The sequence below is a fragment of the Ovis aries genome, chromosome 3, assembly GCF_016772045.2.
Source record: "Ovis aries strain OAR_USU_Benz2616 breed Rambouillet chromosome 3, ARS-UI_Ramb_v3.0, whole genome shotgun sequence".
NCBI lineage: Eukaryota > Metazoa > Chordata > Mammalia > Artiodactyla > Bovidae > Ovis > Ovis aries.
The window spans coordinates 209693444-209711228 of NC_056056.1; the positions used below are offsets into that span (position 1 = coordinate 209693444).

At 60.1% G+C, this 17785-nt stretch overlaps 2 protein-coding genes across 10 annotated transcripts in view; one reads left to right on the plus strand and one right to left on the minus strand.

Moving 5' to 3' along the window:
* IFFO1 (intermediate filament family orphan 1) overlaps nt 1–10707 on the plus strand; it is a 21991-nt gene extending 11284 nt beyond the window's left edge. The window contains exons 3-10 of one of the 4 annotated variants that reach the window (XM_027967964.3): nt 2431–2491; nt 2585–2680; nt 3548–3688; nt 5462–5616; nt 5715–5835; nt 6119–6214; nt 9079–9209; nt 9646–10707. In XM_027967964.3, the coding sequence (XP_027823765.3) occupies nt 2431–2491; nt 2585–2680; nt 3548–3688; nt 5462–5616; nt 5715–5835; nt 6119–6214; nt 9079–9209; nt 9646–9754 (910 nt within the window). In that variant the 3' untranslated portion in view covers nt 9755–10707. The remainder of the gene's footprint in view (nt 1–2430; nt 2492–2584; nt 2681–3547; nt 3689–5461; nt 5617–5714; nt 5836–6118; nt 6215–9078; nt 9210–9645) is intronic. The other 3 variants (XM_060414244.1, XM_027967966.3, XM_060414245.1) reach the window with 3 other exon arrangements.
* Nucleotides 10708–11607: 900 nt separating this feature from the next.
* Nucleotides 11608–16443, minus strand: GAPDH (glyceraldehyde-3-phosphate dehydrogenase). Of its 6 annotated transcripts, none has more exons than XM_060411593.1 (12): nt 16356–16443; nt 15828–15868; nt 13642–13741; nt 13450–13556; nt 13244–13334; nt 13017–13132; nt 12842–12923; nt 12507–12658; nt 12342–12420; nt 12161–12244; nt 11976–12073; nt 11608–11874 (listed from the first exon to the last, which is right to left on the minus strand). In XM_060411593.1, exons 2-12 carry the CDS (start codon nt 15848–15850, stop codon nt 11805–11807), a joined length of 1002 nt encoding a protein of 333 aa, XP_060267576.1. In that variant the 5' UTR covers nt 15851–15868; nt 16356–16443; the 3' UTR covers nt 11608–11804.
* Nucleotides 16444–17785: the final 1342 nt, after the last annotated feature.

Genomic DNA, 17785 nt, shown 5'->3' on the forward strand with positions numbered 1-17785 from the left:
AACCCGCCAGAGTCTGGCAGACCACAGACCAGCAGACTTTCTGAGGTTGAGTTCTGCCCTCATGCTGGCTGGCTTCTTTAGTGGCCGTCTGTGATTTAAGTGTCCTTGGGACTCTCAGCTATCCCCAAACTGTCGTTTAGATCCACCCAGAACCGTTCTGCCCCTGCCCCACCCCCTGCCCCTGCAGGAGTTAATTGACACAGTCAGCAGTGGAACATGGACAGTTCTGGAATACATCCATAACCACAGGAACAACTGCTGTTGTTGGGGCGTTTTGTTTTTTTCACTGGCGGAGTATCCGTCCTTGGTCCAGCTGTCCAGGGCAGCAAAGAGTTATTCCTCCGGGACTGATGAGCTCATGGCTCTGCAGCACACTGCTGTGCAGAGGGCCCCACGGCCAGGCTTGGCTGGTACGTGACACTGGCAGTCACTCATTCTTCCACCCCAGATCCCCTTGCCCTTGTTCTGTCTCTCTCCAGCGGCTCAGACTCTGGTCTGTAGCCTGGAAGACATGGGCATGGTCTGAGCACTGAACTGTAAAAGAGCTGAGGCCTCCTAGTTCTGTGTTCAGCTCCCCTGCCAAGAGTGACTTTGGGTGGGTCTCTTTTGGCCTCAGTTTTTCCAGCATCGCCCTGGGCCAACTACAGCGCTTCCTCATTTCACTCAAGGATGCTATGTATTTGGAAGAAAGGTGTTCACTCAATGTCAAATATGTGGAAATTGCTCAAATTCTACCCATGCTTAGAGAACCTTATAAGTGAGCCCAGCTTTGAATAGAGGTCAAAATAAACCCACTCACAGGAAAGTCTGGCTGGTGTATGAATAGAATTCTAGTGAGGTTCCAGATGGTTTATTTTCAGATTTTTTTTAAAAATCCTGTAAGATTTTATTAATCTTCATCCTTACCTAACTTCCTTGAGTTTCTCCCTGAAACAGTTGAGTTCACAGTCCCACCCTTCCTGGTGCCTGTTCTCCAGGGTTACTGTCCCTTGGTCAGTCTTGCTTGCTTCCTCCAGGGACACAAGGACCCCAGGGTCCTCAGGGTACCACATCCCATGCCCTCACGTTGTAGATGGAGAAACCAAGGCCCAGAAAAGCTGCAGGTCTTATCTAAGAAAACACATAACCTGATGCTGCTGGGGCCCTTCACTGGCCCTAGCTGTCTGAATGGGAATGCCAGAGCGCAGGGGCAGGAGGACTGGGGGCCGCCAGGGAAGGCTGGGCCCAGAGCCAAGAAGGCGGGAGCGGGCCTGCTGTGAGCTGGCGGGTTGAGCCAGGCTGCCTGCCTCCTCCCCACCCAGCTACTCAGGAGGGGCAGCCACGGTGATGTCGAGGAGTTATTATTAGGAATACTGCAGTGCGGATGTGAGTGAGGAACAGGAGAGCAAGGAGAGATGGGCCTGGAGGAGGAGCCTGGGGAAGAGAGATGGAGGCGGGGAGGAGAGGACCAGACCCCAGGCCTGAGTGTGTGTTCTCTGTGTGTGTTAGGCTGCTTCCTAATCACCTTTCTGGCATTAAAGCTTCTCTTCCGGTTCAGTTCCCCTTCCTTTCTCAGTCTGGAAGAAGTCTTTCCAGGATGGGGAAGAAGTGCTGGGCTGTTATGTCAATGGGGTCTGAGGAGTCTGCTGGTCCAGCCAACATCAACCCTAAGCTGGGGTGTTGCCCCGATACTGCCCTACTGCCTCCATGATGCAGAGGGGGACATGCTGGCTTGCTCCTGGCCCTGGTCAAGGCCCCTGCCTCGGTCAGGAGTGTTTTTTAGCCTACTCTTCGTCTTAGGCTCTGCCTTCTGCAGCTCCGGAGGTGCCACCTGTGGTTCTCATCTACCACTCTTAATAGGGGACTTTTCTATGCTCCAGTTTCCCTCTCCCCCTCGGTGTGGATGCCTAGTGATCCCAGCTTGTGCCCGGGCACCTCTGTGCAGCCCACCGAGGGCCTCCGGGTGGGCAGTTTCCAGAGCTCGTGGGGGTGGACTTCGAGCGCCTCCTACCAGGCTCTTGACCAATGGCATTGATGCCCTGTGTGTCCTGCAGCTGCTTTTACAGGGTTAATGGTCCCACGAGAGGCAGGGCAGCTCTGTTCTGGTGCAGGCAGGAGAGCGGGAGCCCGGATCTGTGGACCGAAGGTGGGAGACCGGGCTGGGTGGTGCGGGCAGGAGGAGGGGTCAAGGCTGGCAGGACAGCCGGTCGGGCTGGGGCCTGAGCGGGATGGGCCCTGCGAGGGCACAGTGCAGCCACAGTTGGGTGCGAGGCCAGAGGTTCTGGGAAGGCAGCTGTGAGCTGGGCGCTGAGCGCTGGCCAGCAGCCGGGAGCCACGCGTTCCTCCTGTTGAGGAAGCCGACCCAGGGCCCGGCCTGAGCCAAATAGGTGGGGGTGGGGGGCGCAGGGGAGAGGGCCCCGCACCCAGGTGCTCGCCCTTCACTGTCTGCAGGTGGGAAGAGGAGTACACGGTGCGGTTACAGCTGCAGGAGCGCGTGAATGAGCTCCAGGAGGTGAGGGCCGCCCCGCCCGCCCTCCCCACCGTCCTTTGCCCGCTGCTTACTGCCCGCCTGCCGCTCACCTCGGTTGGTTTCTTCTGACTGTAGGAAGCCCAGGAGGCTGATGCCTGCCAGGAGGAGCTGGCCATGAAGGTGGAACAGCTGAAGGCCGAGCTGGTGGTCTTCAAGGGGCTCATGAGCAACGTGAGTGTGGCCGGGTCATCCCTGGCCTCTCGTGCCACGCCACACCAGCCTGGGCTCAGCCCCAGGGCTGCCTGAGGCCCGGGAGCAGGCCTTTCTAGTTTCGCCTGTTCACCACCTGGCGTCCCACTTTATGTGCTTCCCTTTTTCTCCCCCTTGCCTGCCCCCTAACTCAAGAGGAATGAAAGTCCCCTTGGCCTCCATGGGGCCCGGGCTTGTTTGCTTGCAGTGTGGCCCTGGGTGACATCCTGACCTGCTCTGCCTTGTCTCTGGGTCTGTGGAATGGGATAGGATTGAAAGCAAGTGCTTGCAGGATGGTTCCAAGGTCACGATGTTTGCAGAGTCAGGACAGTAGCGGCTGAGTGTCAGCTAACACTGTCCTGATGATTCTTTCTCCAGTGCTCAGAGCTCTAGCTGTGTGCTTAGTCGCTCAGTTGTGTCTGACTCTTAATGACCCCATGGACTGTAGACTGCCAGGCTCCTCTGTCCATGGGGATTCTCTAGGCAAGAATACTGGAGTGGGTAGCCATTTCCTTCTCCAGGGTATCTTCCCAACCCAGGGATCGAATCCAGGTCTCAGGCATTGCAGGCAGATTCTTTACCATTTGAGCCACGGAGGACTAGTCTCTCTCTTTCTCTCTCTGGGAGTCTGAGTTCCAGGAGGAGCCCCCTGCCTATGCACCAGGCGCTGACCCATATCCCCTAGGGGAGCCATCTGGCCAAGGAGCTGGTCATCCTGGGCAGACCGCTAGGAGGTGCCCAGGTCAAGGGGTGCCTTCTGCCAGCAGGAGCCATGTGACTGGGCTGATGAGGGGATATTGCTTGTGATGAGGTGGGACCCCCTCACCGCTCCCTGCGCTCCCCACACAGAACCTGACCGAGCTGGACACGAAGATCCAGGAGAAGGCCATGAAGGTGGACATGGACATCTGCCGCCGCATTGACATCACCGCCAAGCTCTGCGACTTGGCTCAGCAGCGCAACTGCGAGGACATGATCAAGATGTTCCAGGTGAGGGCTGTGGGCGCCTCGCCCCGGCCCCCGGCGGCCCCGCCTCGCTGGCACCCGAGCCCCACGTGGGAGGCCGGAGCCGGGCCCTGGGGTCGAGGCTGGGGGGCGAGGGACAGCCTCTGGAGGGGTCTGGAGCTGTCTCTAACGCCGTCTCCCCCTCCCCTCTCTCCTGTCTGCCTCCTCTCCTCTCTGCCTTTCATCTTCTCTTGCTTCCTCCACAGAAGAAGCTGGTTAGTTTCGCTCTCACACAAGCTTCTCAGCTCCCTGGGCCTCCTGACCCGCCGGGCTCTCAGTGCAGCGCCCCCTCCATCCTCCTGCTCTCCCTACTTCTCTCTCCCTCTCTCCCCCTCCTCTCGCCCGCCCCCTCCCCTTCCTCTCCCCCTTCTCCCCTCCCTCTCCCCCTTCTCCCCTCCCCCTCCCTCTCCCCCACCTCATTCTCCAGCGCCATCTCTCTTCCCCATCCCTCCCCCCACTTCTCTCATTCTCTGGTTCCATGTCCCCCCTCCCCCCTTCCCCTCCCCCTCCCCCTTCTCCTCTTCCTTCCCCTCTCCCCTTCCTCTCTCCCCTTCCCTCCTTCTCTCATTCTCTGGCTCCATCTCTCTCCCCCCATACCCCTACCTCTCCCTTCCTCCCCCTCCCCTCTCCCTTCCCTCTCCCCTCCCTCTCTCCCCCTTTCTCACTCTCTGGCTCCATCTTTCTCCCCCCTCCCCTACCCCCTCCCTATTCCCCTACCCCTCCCCTGCTCCCCCTCCCCTCTCTCTCCCCTCCCTCTCTTCCCCTTTCTCTCATTGTCTGGCTCCATCTTTCTCCCCCCATCCCCCCCTTCTCGCATTCTCTGGCTCTCCCTCTCCCCCTCCTCTCCCCCTCCCTCTGCTTCCTCTCCCCCTCCCTCCCCTCCTCTCCCCCTCCCTCCCCCTCCCCCACTTCTCTCATTCTCTGGCTCTCTCTCTCCCCTCCCTCCCCTTCCTCTCCCCCCTCCCTCCTCCTCCCCCACTTCTCTCATTCACTGGCTCCATCTCTCCCCCTCCCTCCCCTTCCTCTCCCCTCCCTCCCCTTCCTCTCCCCTCCCCCTCCCTCCCCTTCCTCTCCCCCCTCCCTCCTCCTCCCCCACTTCTCTCATTCACTGGCTCCATCTCTCCCCTCCCTCCCCTCCCTCTCCCCTCCCTCCCCTTCCTCTCCCCCCTCCCTCCTCCTCCCCCACTTCTCTCATTCTCTGGCTCCATCTCTCCCCCTTTCCCCCCAACTTGTCTCATTCTCTGGCCCCATGTCTCCTCCCCTCCTCCTCCCTCCCCTTCCCCCTTCCCCCCCCCACCTTCTTTCAGTCTCTGGCTCCATCTTTCTCCCTCCCTTCCCCTCTGGCTTCCAGATCTGGATGTGACTCAGGTTCTGCTTTATGAACTTCATGCCCCTTTCCTCCTTGCGGCCTGAAACTTCCCTCTCAGTTCAGTCATTTCACTAGAAGACTTTTTTTAGAAAAGAACTCCTCTGGGCCATTGCGCACATCTCACTCTGGTCCCGGCCAGCCGTTTCCCCCAATCTTATTGCTCCGTTTTCTCTGTCTCTGGTCTGTCTCCTCCTCGTCTGCAGCCCTGGCCCCACCTGCGTCTGTCTGCCTGTCTCGGTGATGCTGGTGTTTCTGTTCCGTCTTGTAACTGTGTCTTCTCTCTGTCCGCCCGCCCTCCCCGCTGGTCCCCGCTTCCCTCCCTCCCGGCCGGCGCCCCCGCCCTTCTCCTCACGCACCCTCTGTAGTCTCTGCACTTGTCTCCCATTAAGGTCCCGTCCATGGGGGGGCGGAAGCGGGAGCGCAAGGCCGTGGAGGAGGACACCTCCCTGGCAGAGAGTGACGGGCCGCGCCGCCCCGACGGGGATGAGGAGGAGAGCACGGCCCTCAGCATCAACGAGGAGATGCAGCGCATGCTGAACCAGCTGTGAGTCCGCCCGGCCGGCCGCCCCGCACCTGCCCGCGGCCGGAGCCCGCAGCCCCCGCCCCGCTGGCCGCCCTGACGCCTGGGCTCCCTGTCTCTAGGAGGGAGTATGATTTTGAGGACGACTGTGACAGCCTGACTTGGGAGGAGACGGAGGAGACCCTGCTGCTCTGGGAGGATTTCTCGGGCTATGCCTTGGCCGCCGCAGAGGCCCCGGGAGAGGTAACCAACCTCCCGGCCTTGGGCCCCGGCTCCTCCTCCCCGGGCGCCAGGCCCATCTTCCCACCCGCCAGCCCCTCCGAGCTCTGTCTTCCCTCTGTGGCCGCCATCCGTCACCTGCTTCCCGCTCGTCCTCAGTCCTCGTCCCCAGTCCTCGTCCCCAGTCTCTCCAGCTTCCTTTAACCTCATTCTGTCTCTCTCTCTCCCTCCCTGGCCTTGCCCTATGGCTCGCCCTGTCCCATCCATCCCTCCTCTCTGCTTCCCCCACCTTCCCTTTCCACTCCAGCAGCCAGAAGATAGTTTGGAAAAGGTGATTAAAGATACTGAGTCCCTCTTCAAAACCCGGGAGAAAGAATATCAGGAAACCATTGACCAGATTGAGGTAAGGCTGTGAGCTGAAGCTGAGGGGCCGTGGTTCCCGGGGGGTCGTGAATGGTACTGCAGGACACCAGGGCCTCCCCATTGCCTCCTGGCAGGAGAAGGGGGATCTCCCCACTGGGTGCCGAAGACCTCAGGCTGGGGAGGGGAGCGAGGCAGACAGATGTAGGTTCCAGTCTAAGCTCTGTGACTTCCTGCCACTCTGACTTTTATCAGGCCTCTTCTCTCTGAGCCTGCTTTTTTTTTAATCTTTATTTCTTCGGCCGTGTCAGGCCTTGGTTGCAGCACGTGGGACCTTTCATTGTGACCTGCGGACCCTCTAGCCGTGCTGTGTGGGCTTAGTTGCTCTGCAGCACATGGGACCTGAGTTCCCGGACCAGGGATCAAACCCGAGTCCCCTGCATTGCAAGGCAGGTTCTTCACCACTGGACCAGCAGGGAAGTCCCGAGCCTGCTTCTTTGTTTGTAAAGTGGGGTCTTAGCAGTACCTCCTTCAGGGTCGATTGAAGGTCAGGCGAGCTACAGTGCAGGTGGAGTGTGGGGCATCTGTCTGGCAATGAGCACCGTCGCAGCCACTGTGATCACGGTTGTTCCTACAGTCAGTGCTGTATCAGGGTCCACGCCGCTGAACTTGACCTTCGCCGCAGCCTCAGCTCAGCCTTCGAGCCATGGAGGCGACTCCATGCTCATTCCCTCACCTGAAGGAACTTTCCCGAGCTGGCGAGTGGAGCCGGGGCTTTAACGTAAACTCTAGGCTGGAGGGGCTGACAGGAAGGGTGTGTGACACCTGGGACGAGGGTGCTGCAGCCAAGGCGCCACGTGATTCCGGTGACCCCGAGACCGGAGCCTGAGGGGGTCCTTTCCATGCACTCTGGAGATGAGGCTGGGGGCTTCTAGAACGCTCTGTCTCTCTCCAGGCCCACTGCCCTCTCCGAGGAATTATCTTCCTGTATCCTGATTCTCCCAGCACACAGCAGCTGCCCTGCTCCTTTAAGCAAAACCTGCTCCCATTGTTTACTCCCAGACTGACACTCAGTTTCAAAGGCACAGCTGGGGGGACCTCTCTGGTGGTCACGTGATTAAGACTCCATGCCTCCTCTGCAGGGGCATGGGTTCACTCCCTGGTCAGGGAACTAAGATCTCACGTGCTGCACAGCCAAGAAAAAGGAGAAAAAAGAAAAGCTACAGCTGGATATGTGCCGCTAGCTGAAGAGCTGGGAGGGGCCCCCCACCCCTCTGTTGACACGCATCCTGCTCTCCTCCTCCTCACTGCACCTAGGAGGTCCTGAGGGGGTCGGGAGGCTGTTGCTGCTGGGTTTTTTTTTATGGTGTTGCTCCTGGCTGTCCACCTGGGGCTCCGGAGGTCCTTTATCTCAGTGACTTGGGTCTGCAGGGACCCTGGGATGGAGGCAGAGACCATTTCCATTACTGGATGGTGAGAGAGACCCAGGCCCAGGTCTCTGCTCTCAATCTGCTCCCAGCCTCACCCCTCCGCCCTGCCCCACTGCACGTGCGCAGGCTTTTCAGTGTGGCCTTTGGGGTCGTCTCCTTCCCGCAGCCCTCTATAAACGTGGAGGCTGGTGGCCATCCTAGCCTCGTGTTCTGCTGGGACATGTTGGGTTCATTTCTTCCCGCTGCCCCACTGAGTGCTGGGCTCCCAGGCGCAGCCCCCAACGCTCACCTCTAACACCAGCTCTCCCGACGGGCCGGGGTTGGGGTGAAGGAGGGAGCCAGTCTGGGCAAGCACTGGCAGCACCCTACTTCTTTCCTGGACTGAACGAACGGTCAGTGCCTCCTGCCCTTGGACGTGCTGCTGCCAGGGGCGCCGCCTGAGACCCCAGCTCTGGAACCAGGGCCGCGGTCCAAGTTGTGCTCACTGGGGCTCCTGACCCACCCAGGCCACCATCTCGCCCCATGTCACTGTCCTGACCATCTCTTTGTCTGGCCCTGTGACTGTTTCCTTTTCTGTCTGAGTTCCCATCCTTGTGGCCCAGTTCAGATCATTCACGGGTGGTTTCTTACCCTTTCTCTTTGCTCTTGGGCAGTCAAGCACATCACCCCGGGCAGTTTTGTTCTGCCCCCACCCGCTTCTGGCCCCTGTTCTTTGTCGCCAGAACAAAGGGAGGCAGCAAGAGTGTCTGCGTCCCAGATTTTTCACGGCCTCCGTGCCTGCCTCTCAGCTCTACCACGGAGCCTGCTGGCAGAGTCAGGCTCTGGGAAGGAGACTGTGTTTCCTTGACTCTGAGCCCCGTCTTTTCACACCTAACAGTCCTTGACTCGGACCACAGCTCGTAGCCTGTTAGATACTCAGCAAGGCAGGCAGGCAGTCCTTCCAGTCGTCTCTGAAAAGAGCTTACATGTGAGCGAAGTAATGAGAGGAAATCGGTGGTGAGCGCAGAGCCCCTTTCCACAGAGCCCAGCTGGCACGTGTGCCGACAGTCTTGTAGACACTTCTTGAAGTCGAGTAATGGCTCAACTTGAGGGTGCACGCAGGGATGGGTAGGCCCCAGCTTGGAGCGGGGCCTGTCTGTGGGGGACAGTGCTGTATGGGCCAGAGAGGCCCCTGTGGGGAACCCCAGGAGGAGGCCAAGCGCATCAGGACCATCCCGCCTCTCTAGGGCCTCCGCCCCCTCCTCACTGCTCTTGCTGTGAGTCTCTTCAGAGACTCTTGTACCAGACTCCTTAGCAAAAGCCTTTGGGGGCGAGCTTCCCTGGGGAACGTGGAAGGAACAGTGGTGTATCGAGTGCCTTCTGCCTCGAGCTGGTTTAGTTTTGAACCTGAGCCCTTTGCCTCCTTCACGGCCTGGCGGGCTAGCCGCCTGCGAGCGCGGGCAGGGGCGGTTGCTGACCTGACGCCCGCCCCCTGCAGCTGGAGCTGGCCACAGCCAAGAACGACATGAACCGCCACCTGCACGAGTACATGGAGATGTGCAGCATGAAGCGGGGCCTGGACGTGCAGATGGAGACCTGCCGCCGGCTCATCACCCAGTCCGGGGACCGGTGAGGGCGCCGGGCGCAGGTGGGGAGGGGCGGTGCCTGGCGCCCCTCGAGGGCGAGCCCTGAGACCCACGCTCAGCAGACGGAGGATGCAGGAGTCCATCGTGGTTGCCTGGCTGAAACCTCCCCATGCCCTGCCTCTGGCGGTTCCCCTGCTTAGAAAGGCAGCTGAAAACCCGACAGTCACAAAGCTGCTCCATAGACGAGAGACTGGGGTTGCAGAGTCCCCAGGTTGAGGTGGGGACTGTCCCCCCCTCAGGGTGGACTGTGGGAGGCGGTGTCCTCTCCTCCCCACTCCCTCTCCCCGTGGTCCTCCTCTGCCTGAGACGTTACTTTCCTGCCCGCCCGACCACCATCAGGCTGGGATGGGCAGGGGTGCCAGCCCTTTCAGGACTCCCACCTGCCCTGCCCCGAGGTTACAACCGGTGTTTTTTTCTAGAAAGTCTCCTGCTTTCTCTGCGGTCCCGCTTAGCGACCCGCCGCCACCGCCGCCAAGCGAGGCTGAGGACTCCGATCGCGATGTCTCCTCCGACGGCGCCATGAGATAGGGGCTTCCTCGTGCTCAGCCTGCCCGCCGGGACCCGCCGCAGCAGAGGGCCGGGGGCTCACAGAAGGGAAGCCCGTGTCCTGCGGCACCAGCCTGGCCCCGGGGACTGGGCGCTGCTCCCCAGCTGCCCACCTCGGTCCTCGGCCCCTGCAGGGCTCCGGGGCATCTGGAGCAAGGCTTGGCTGCCCTTCCCAGGCCACTCCCTGCACAGCCGGCCCTCCTGCCTCCACGTGGCTGTCTGCTGCTTTCCCGCCTCTAATGCTGCCGGAGCGCTCGTGGCCCCTTGCCCTCTCCACCGAGTAAGCAGTGTGATTGTCCTTCCTTCCTTCCCTGGGGCCAGCTGGCCGTCTTGATTCCATACTGGTGCTAACTGGCCCAGGCACCGGTATGAAGGGGAGGAGGCCAGACCTTCCGTGGCTTGTGCAGCAAAGAGGCCCTCTGTATCGCAGGCAGACTGAGTGGGTCTGGGCAGGGTGCGCCTTCCTCCCTGTTGAAGTGCTCACGGCCAGCTGCCCGTCGACAGCAGTGACGTGGCTCTGCCGTTTCCCTCGTGGGAAGTGCCACACGTTATAAGGACCTTAGTGCGTCTGGGCAAGGCAGCTTTTGGGCTGACTGGGTGCAGTGCTGTGGAGAGAGAGACAGAAGCTCGTTTGTCTCCGTCACCACCAGGTGGCAGAAAAGTTGAAACTGCGTGTGTGGGAGTGGGTGGGCGTGCATGGATGTGTGCGTGCACACGTGTGCTCAGGGTCTGTTTCTTCAAGCATCAGCTGCGTGTGTCCTCCGTGTCTCACACACGGAGACCCAACAGGCTGAGTAAGAAGACGTCCCAGACTCAGAGAAGCTTGGAGAACTGGGGCAGCGACGCCGAGGGTCCCTCCGCGCCACTGCCTGAGGCAGACTGGGCAGAGCTGATGTTTGAGTGGAATCTAATGAAACTGGCGAGTATTTATTGAACATGTCTGTCTCACTGTTTCCAGCACTTTCTGGTGGCGGCTACACAGTCCTCTCTCTGCAGTGTGTGCTAGTTCCCATCATTTCCCAGCACGCAGGTGTAAGGCAGATGTGGAGATTGGAACTCCAAAATAATGGTGCCTCAGTCCAGGTGAAGGCAATAATGGCACCCCACTCCAGTACTCTTGCCTGGAAAATCCCACAGATGGAGGAGCCTGTGGGCTGCAGTCCATGGGGTCGCTGAGAGTTGGACACGACTCAGTGACTTCATTTTCACGCATTGGAGAAGGAAATGGCAACCCACTCCAGTGTTCTTGCCTGGAGAATCACAGGGACGGGGGAGCCTGGTGGGCTGCCGTCTACGGGGTCGCACAGAGTCTGACACAACTGAAGCGACTTAGCAGCAGTAGCAGCAGCAGTCCAGGTTATCAGCACCAAGTCTGTGTTGCTTCCTAGTAAGACTACATGCATCCACCGGTAACAGATGACCCTAGGAGCTGGGCACCTGCATGGTCATACTGCAGGTGGTCACTAGGGCAGACACTGAGGCAGAACCGGGACCTAGTTCTCCCAGGCTGGCCATGCTCCACACTGCTGCAGAGGTCAGCTAACTGGCTGGAAGCCAGGTGGACTCTGTCCAACCTGACGTCTTGTGCCAGTGTCACCCTCAGGGGGAGGGCTGCAGACAGAATGGCTTCTGGATACACACCTCCAGGCTGTTTCTGGGTTCAGCCATGGCAGTCTGGCACACACGGGCCCAGAGAACCCAAAGGCCTCAGGGAGGAACCCAGGACATGAGGCATGTCCGCTAGACCAGTGCAGGGTTTCTGGCAGCTTGGGTGCTCACCTAGTTCAACTTGGCCCCAGCCCAGCCTCCCTTTCAGCAAGAAACGAAACAGCAGGCTGGGTATAGGGTACTTTTATTGATGGTACGTGACAAGGCAGGGCTCCCTAAGCCCCTCCCTTTCCTCAGGGCCTTGGGGATGGAAATGTATGGAGGTCGGGAGATTCTCTGTGGTGGAGGTGGGGCAGGACTCCCCAGCAGCTGAGGAACTCTCTCTTCCTCTCGTGCTCCTGCTGGGGCTGGGGGTCCAAGGACCTTACTCCTTGGAGGCCATGTGGACCATGAGGTCCACCACCCTGTTGCTGTAGCCGAATTCATTGTCGTACCTGGAAGGAGAGCGTGAAGGGCTGTTTACTGAGCCAGCCACCAAGGGGCACCAGACTCAGCTCACATGCTGAAGCATCATCCTGCCCCCGCCCCCACATACCAGGAAATGAGCTTGACAAAGTGGTCGTTGAGGGCAATGCCAGCCCCAGCATCGAAGGTAGAAGAGTGAGTGTCGCTGTTGAAGTCGCAGGAGACAACCTGGGGGAGGAGAGGGCCGCATATGGAACCCTGCCTGGCTCCCGGGGGCCATGCAGACACACCAGTCCCCTGACCCACTGACTGTACCTGGTCCTCAGTGTAGCCTAGAATGCCCTTGAGAGGGCCCTCTGACGCCTGCTTCACCACCTTCTTGATCTCATCATACTTGGCCTGACAAGGTAAAAAACAGATGGTTACAGAGTCCTAGTCTTGGAACTCGCCCCCACTGGCCCTGCAGGCCACCGAAGCTGCTCCAACCCAAACTTACAGGTTTCTCCAGGCGGCAGGTCAGATCCACAACGGACACGTTGGGGGTGGGGACGCGGAAGGCCATGCCAGTGAGCTTCCTGTGGACACAAGGAAGCAAGGTCAGTCTCCACTGCTCCTCCCGGCTCCCTGGGTCCACATGGCAGAAAACAGCCAAGGGTCTTACCCGTTGAGCTCAGGGATGACCTTGCCCACGGCCTTGGCAGCGCCAGTAGAAGCAGGGATGATGTTCTGGGCAGCCCCTCGGCCATCACGCCACAGCTTCCCGGAAGGGCCATCCACAGTCTTCTGGGTGGCAGTGATGGCGTGGACAGTGGTCTGCAGAAGAAGGAGGGGAGTGAAGGCCCCACCTGGTGCTCTCCAGGCCACGCCCCTCCTTCACCCTGTCCCTCCCCTGGGGAAGAATTAAGGGACACATCCCTCTAAAGGGCCCTGCTTTGCGGCAGGCAGAAGGGTCCCATACTGGCTGAGAACTGTGTTCAAGTTTCCCACCACACCTACCATAAGTCCCTCCACGATGCCAAAGTGGTCATGGATGACCTTGGCCAGGGGGGCCAAGCAGTTGGTGGTGCAGGAGGCATTGCTGGAAAAGAGGGAGGCAAGTCAGGGGCACGTCCACTGGGCACGCAGGGGGCACTACTGGCCTGCTTCCCCGCCTCCTCTCTGGCGCGCTCACCTGACAATCTTGAGGGTATTGTTATACTTCTCGTGGTTCACGCCCATCACAAACATGGGAGCGTCAGCAGAAGGTGCAGAGATGATGACCCTCTTGGCGCCACCCTTCAGGTGAGCCTGCAGCCAAGGAGCAAGTAATTGCACCCGGGCTCTCACTTTCCTAAGTCCGCTCCCCTCCCCTCCCCCATCCTCCTGTTACACCCTCCTCTCCAGCCCCTCACTGCTCACCCCAGCCTTCTCCATGGTAGTGAAGACCCCAGTGGACTCCACCACGTACTCAGCACCAGCATCACCCCACTTGATGTTGGCAGGATCTCGCCTATGAGAAAGACAGGACAAAGCTCAGGGACACGGTACCACAGACCGCAGGTGATCACCCCGTCCCAGTGCCTCCTCCAAGGCCAAGTTCTTCCTGTTCCATCTCCCACACTTACTCCTGGAAGATGGTGATGGCCTTTCCATTGATGACGAGCTTCCCGTTCTCTGCCTTGACTGTGCCGTGGAACTTGCCATGGGTGGAATCATACTGGAACATGTAGACCTGGGGGGGGCCACAAAGGAGGGGGGCATCAAGGGGCTGCACCTCAGCCAGGCTCTGACCCCGTCCACTAAGGGGCAGCACTCACCATGTAGTGAAGGTCAATGAAGGGGTCATTGATGGCAACGATGTCCACTTTGCCAGTATTAAAAGCAGCCCTGGTGACCAGGCGCCCGATGCGGCCAAATCTGAGGGGGACAAGAGACAAGAAGGGGTGAGGGGGAGGGGATTCCTCCTGGGCACGGAAGCAGCCCCCTGCCCATTCACCCTCTTTCAGAGAAGAGGCCACTCTGTTACCCCTGCAAAGTCTCGCGAGAACTCACTTTATTTTTCTTGAGCAACCCTGTCAGCCCACAGAGTGGAAAGGCTCACCCACCCCCTGCTAAGTCACTTCAGTCGTGTCCAACTCCGTGCAACCCCATAGACGGCAGCTCACCAGGCTCCCCCGTCCCCAGGATTCTCCAGGCAAGAACACTGGAGTGGGGTGCCATTTCTTTCTCCAATGCATGAAAGTGAAAAGTGAAAGTGAAGTCGCTCAGTCTTGTCCGACTCTTAGCGACCCCATGGACTGCAGCCTACCAGACTCCTCCGTCCATGGGATTTTCCAGGCAAAAGTATTGGAGTGGGGTGCCACTGCCTTCTCCTCACCCACCCCCTAGTCATTGGCAATCTGTTGAGTTGATGGAGTGGTGCGCAGTTAGCTGCTGCCACCTACAGGCCAGGCATGTGCCCGCCCACCCCCTAGTCACTGGCAATCCGTGGAGTTGATGGAGTGGTGCGCAGCTGCTGCCACCTACAGGCCGGGCACGTGGCATTCATCACACCTACTCTGCAAACGCTTGCTCCTGTATGGCCCCACTTCGGGCTACACCCTCTGAACCACAAACACTAGTCCACTCAGCATCACCAAGCTCAAAGGGCAAGAGCAAAGGTCAGCATGAACTGGACGGGGAAACCTACCCTCTCTCCCCCACAAAAGAGGAGAGGGAGAACTGGTTTCTCAACCCCCTCATCCTGGGGTTCTGACTTGCTCAGCACCTATCCTTCCAAGCTCTTCCAAAAATCAGGATTGGGAGCCAACAGTTATTAGGGAGTAGGGGGGTGGTGGCGGAGAGCAAAAGCCCAGGCCCCCAGCTGCAGAAAGGTCAGGCAGCTATATTTAACCCCAGCTTAGGTGGAGCGGGGATCTGGTTTCTGGAGGATGGGATGGGGAGAAGGGCAGGATTCCCGGGGCTCACAGACACTTAATCCTCCTGGTGACCTTTATAGCCTGGCCTTTAGGGTGGGGTCAGCTCCAGGCAAAGATGGGGGAAAGGAGCCTCGAGGAGAGCCGGCAAGACCACAGGGGCTGCAGCTCTGGGAGCCATTTTGTGGTGGAAAATTTCTAAGTATCCATGACTCAGCTCCCCCAAGCATGGCGCCTAGCCACGGCCACCACACCTCTCCGGAAAAGGAAAGGAGAAACACCCCCAAACTGCAAGACCCCTCCCACGAGCCCACGTTTTGAATTCGTCAGAGAACCATCTAGGAAAAGCATCCTCTCATTCTTGGGAGTGGAGGAGGGGGGGGGGGCCGCGGAATTTGGCCGGCAGTTTAAGTGATGGTCTGGGGTTACTAGGATCAGAGTTGAGGTCCAGCTGCAAGAACGGGAAAGCCTGGCCTCACCTGGCCTATGGGCTAAACGTGACTCCATCCCACGAGGCAGGGGTAGGAGCGTTAGTCACGGGCAAGGAAGGCGAAAAGACGGCAGGGCTAAGGAGGGTTTCCTAATGGGCAGTTCATTCATTTCCTTCCTAGCCAGTTGCAACATGGCGGCTGGGTTACCGCAGATGACCCCTCCCAGCTGGTTCTGTGCGCAGCTGTGCCTCCTGGCACCCCCGGGGCTGCGCCTGCTGGGGGCACGGGCTGGGGTGGGGGTGGGGGACGGGCTCCTCCCCGGCACGTGACCCCGCAGAGCGCGAAAGGAAAGAAAAGAGCCCCAGGTGCGGGATTAGGGGATGCGGCCCAAGCAAGAATTGGAATTTCCTGTGTATCTGCTGCAAAGTGGTGGAAGGTTCCTCAGGGGCGCAGTATAGCTGGAGATGGGGGGCACACGAGGCCTTCGAGGGCCTCCTCCAGGTCTGAGCGCTGACCTTGAATTCTCCTTGCGGGGGGCGGTGGGTACGACCACCCTATCCAGGTTCTCCTCGCGCTTGCAGAGACCCGCTAGCGCAATGCGGTGAGGACCGCAAGACTGCCCTGCCCCACCCCACTCCACCCCTGCTCGTAACTCACCCGTTCACTCCGACCTTCACCATCTTGTCTCAGGGATGCGGCTACGGGCAGAGGAAGGTGAGCATTAGAGCGCGGGGCTAAGAGGACGGAATCCAGCGCTGACCACCTCTCCCCACCAGGTCCTCCCCTCCCCTCCCCCCAAGCCTCCATCCAGGACCTGCGCTTCCGCACGTCCTTCCTCCCGCCCCTGCAATGCGGGGGGCCCGGCTGGGCGCGATCAGTCAACCCCAGCCCCAGCAGCCGCACACCCGGCGCCCGAACTCCCCCTCGTCCCTTTTGGGTGGGCCTATCCCCCAGCCCTTTGTGCCTCCTCTCGGCCAGGCTTTTACCTGGCACAGCACAGAAGTTACGGCTATCTGTCGAACGGGCAGGAGCAGAGAGCGCAGGAGGAGGCTGCAGCCCGAATTTATAAGGGATGGGGGGCGGGGAGGGGGTGTGGCGACGCGGGCCCGCCTCGCCCAGTCCCAGCCCCTGGGGTGCGGAGGCCTGAGCTACGTGCGCCCGTAAACTTGCGAGTAGTCGGCCTACCGCTTTTTTTTTGGGTCCGCCAGGTTCTTGAACTGTGCACGCACCGCGCGTGTGGGCTGAGGACGACGTGGGGGAGGGGACTGAGACTGGCCCGAAGGAGGAGGGGGACCGGCGATGGTAACTGGTGGGGAGGAGGGAGCACTGCGGGAGAGAGTAAACTCGGGGCCGGAGGCCCTGGAGAAAAATGTGGACACCTGGGAGCCAGGGAGGTTAAAGCTGCCGCAAGGATATAACGGGAGGACCTGGGGAGTCGGCTGGATGGAGAATTGGAGCAGGAACAGCTCGCGGCTGCAGGCTCCCCCGTTCCCGCCCCCGCTTCCCCTGCTTTCAAAGGCTGAGAAGCCGGAAGGCTGAGGAACGTCTCGAGGCTCTTCGGTAGTGACACCCGCGTTGCAAAGAACGGGAGGGGCCTCCAGCCGGCTACCTCCCCGCTCCTCCACTTTCCCCCACTCCCCCATAACTTGGCTTCGGGCCTCTCTGGGCCGGGGGCCGATTTGGGCACTAGGCTGTGGGGGCCTGGAGCGGAAGGAGGCTCCGGAGGACGCATGAGGCGGGGAGGTTTCAGCACTGAAGGTCACAATGTCCTGCAGTGCAGTCAGCAGACCTGAGAAACCGGGCCCTGGGTGCACCAGCGGCTCTTCCCCAGCCTCGGGCGGGGGCCCCAGGCGCGGGATAGCATCTCTGTTGGGGGCTGGGCGGATAGAGGCCTGAGGCCTCCCACAAAGGCGCTCCTGGGAAACCTGAGGGCTGTGCGGCCCGGGCTGGGAGACAATGCCCCTTTCACCCTGTCCAGCTTGGTCCGCCCCCGGGGCTGAGAGCTGGACGTGAGGGCGGAAGTCCCTCCCCATCCTGGGACGTGCAGGCCAGCCCTGGAGTCAGGGCCTCCCTTTCCCGTGGCTGCGTCCAGGAGATGTTGGGGGCTGCGTGAGGAGTCCAGAATAGGGGAAAAAAAATCAGGAGTCTTGGGCACTTGGTGGGACCAGGCCCCGGCTCCTCTCCACAGGTGATGTGGAGGAAGGAATCCATTCCTCTTCAAGCCCAGTCAGTAAGAAGCCAGGGACTGTGCCGGGGCTGTGAACTGAGGATGTTGGAAGGGCTGGATCTGAGGACTCAAGGGTTGAGGGTTTGTAGGGGAGGGGGGTGGGGTGGGGTAGAATAGACATTGCCCATCAGCAGGTGCTGGGGGACAGAACTGGGACCTCTTTGCTGGCCCAGCGTAACATGAGACCAGCCCCCTTCTCCAGCTGAAAAGCCTGTGGCTAAGTTTAGCCCAGCTGGTGATAACCTTTGCTTAAAAGGCAGAGAGCACGTGGTCCTGCACCCCGACTCCAGCGGTTCCTTCCCTTTCTGGGACTGTCTTCCTCCAATGTTTGCTGTGGCGGGTAGCCATCTGCATGGTCCACGCCCCAGGCTTTGCAAGAGCAGGGCCA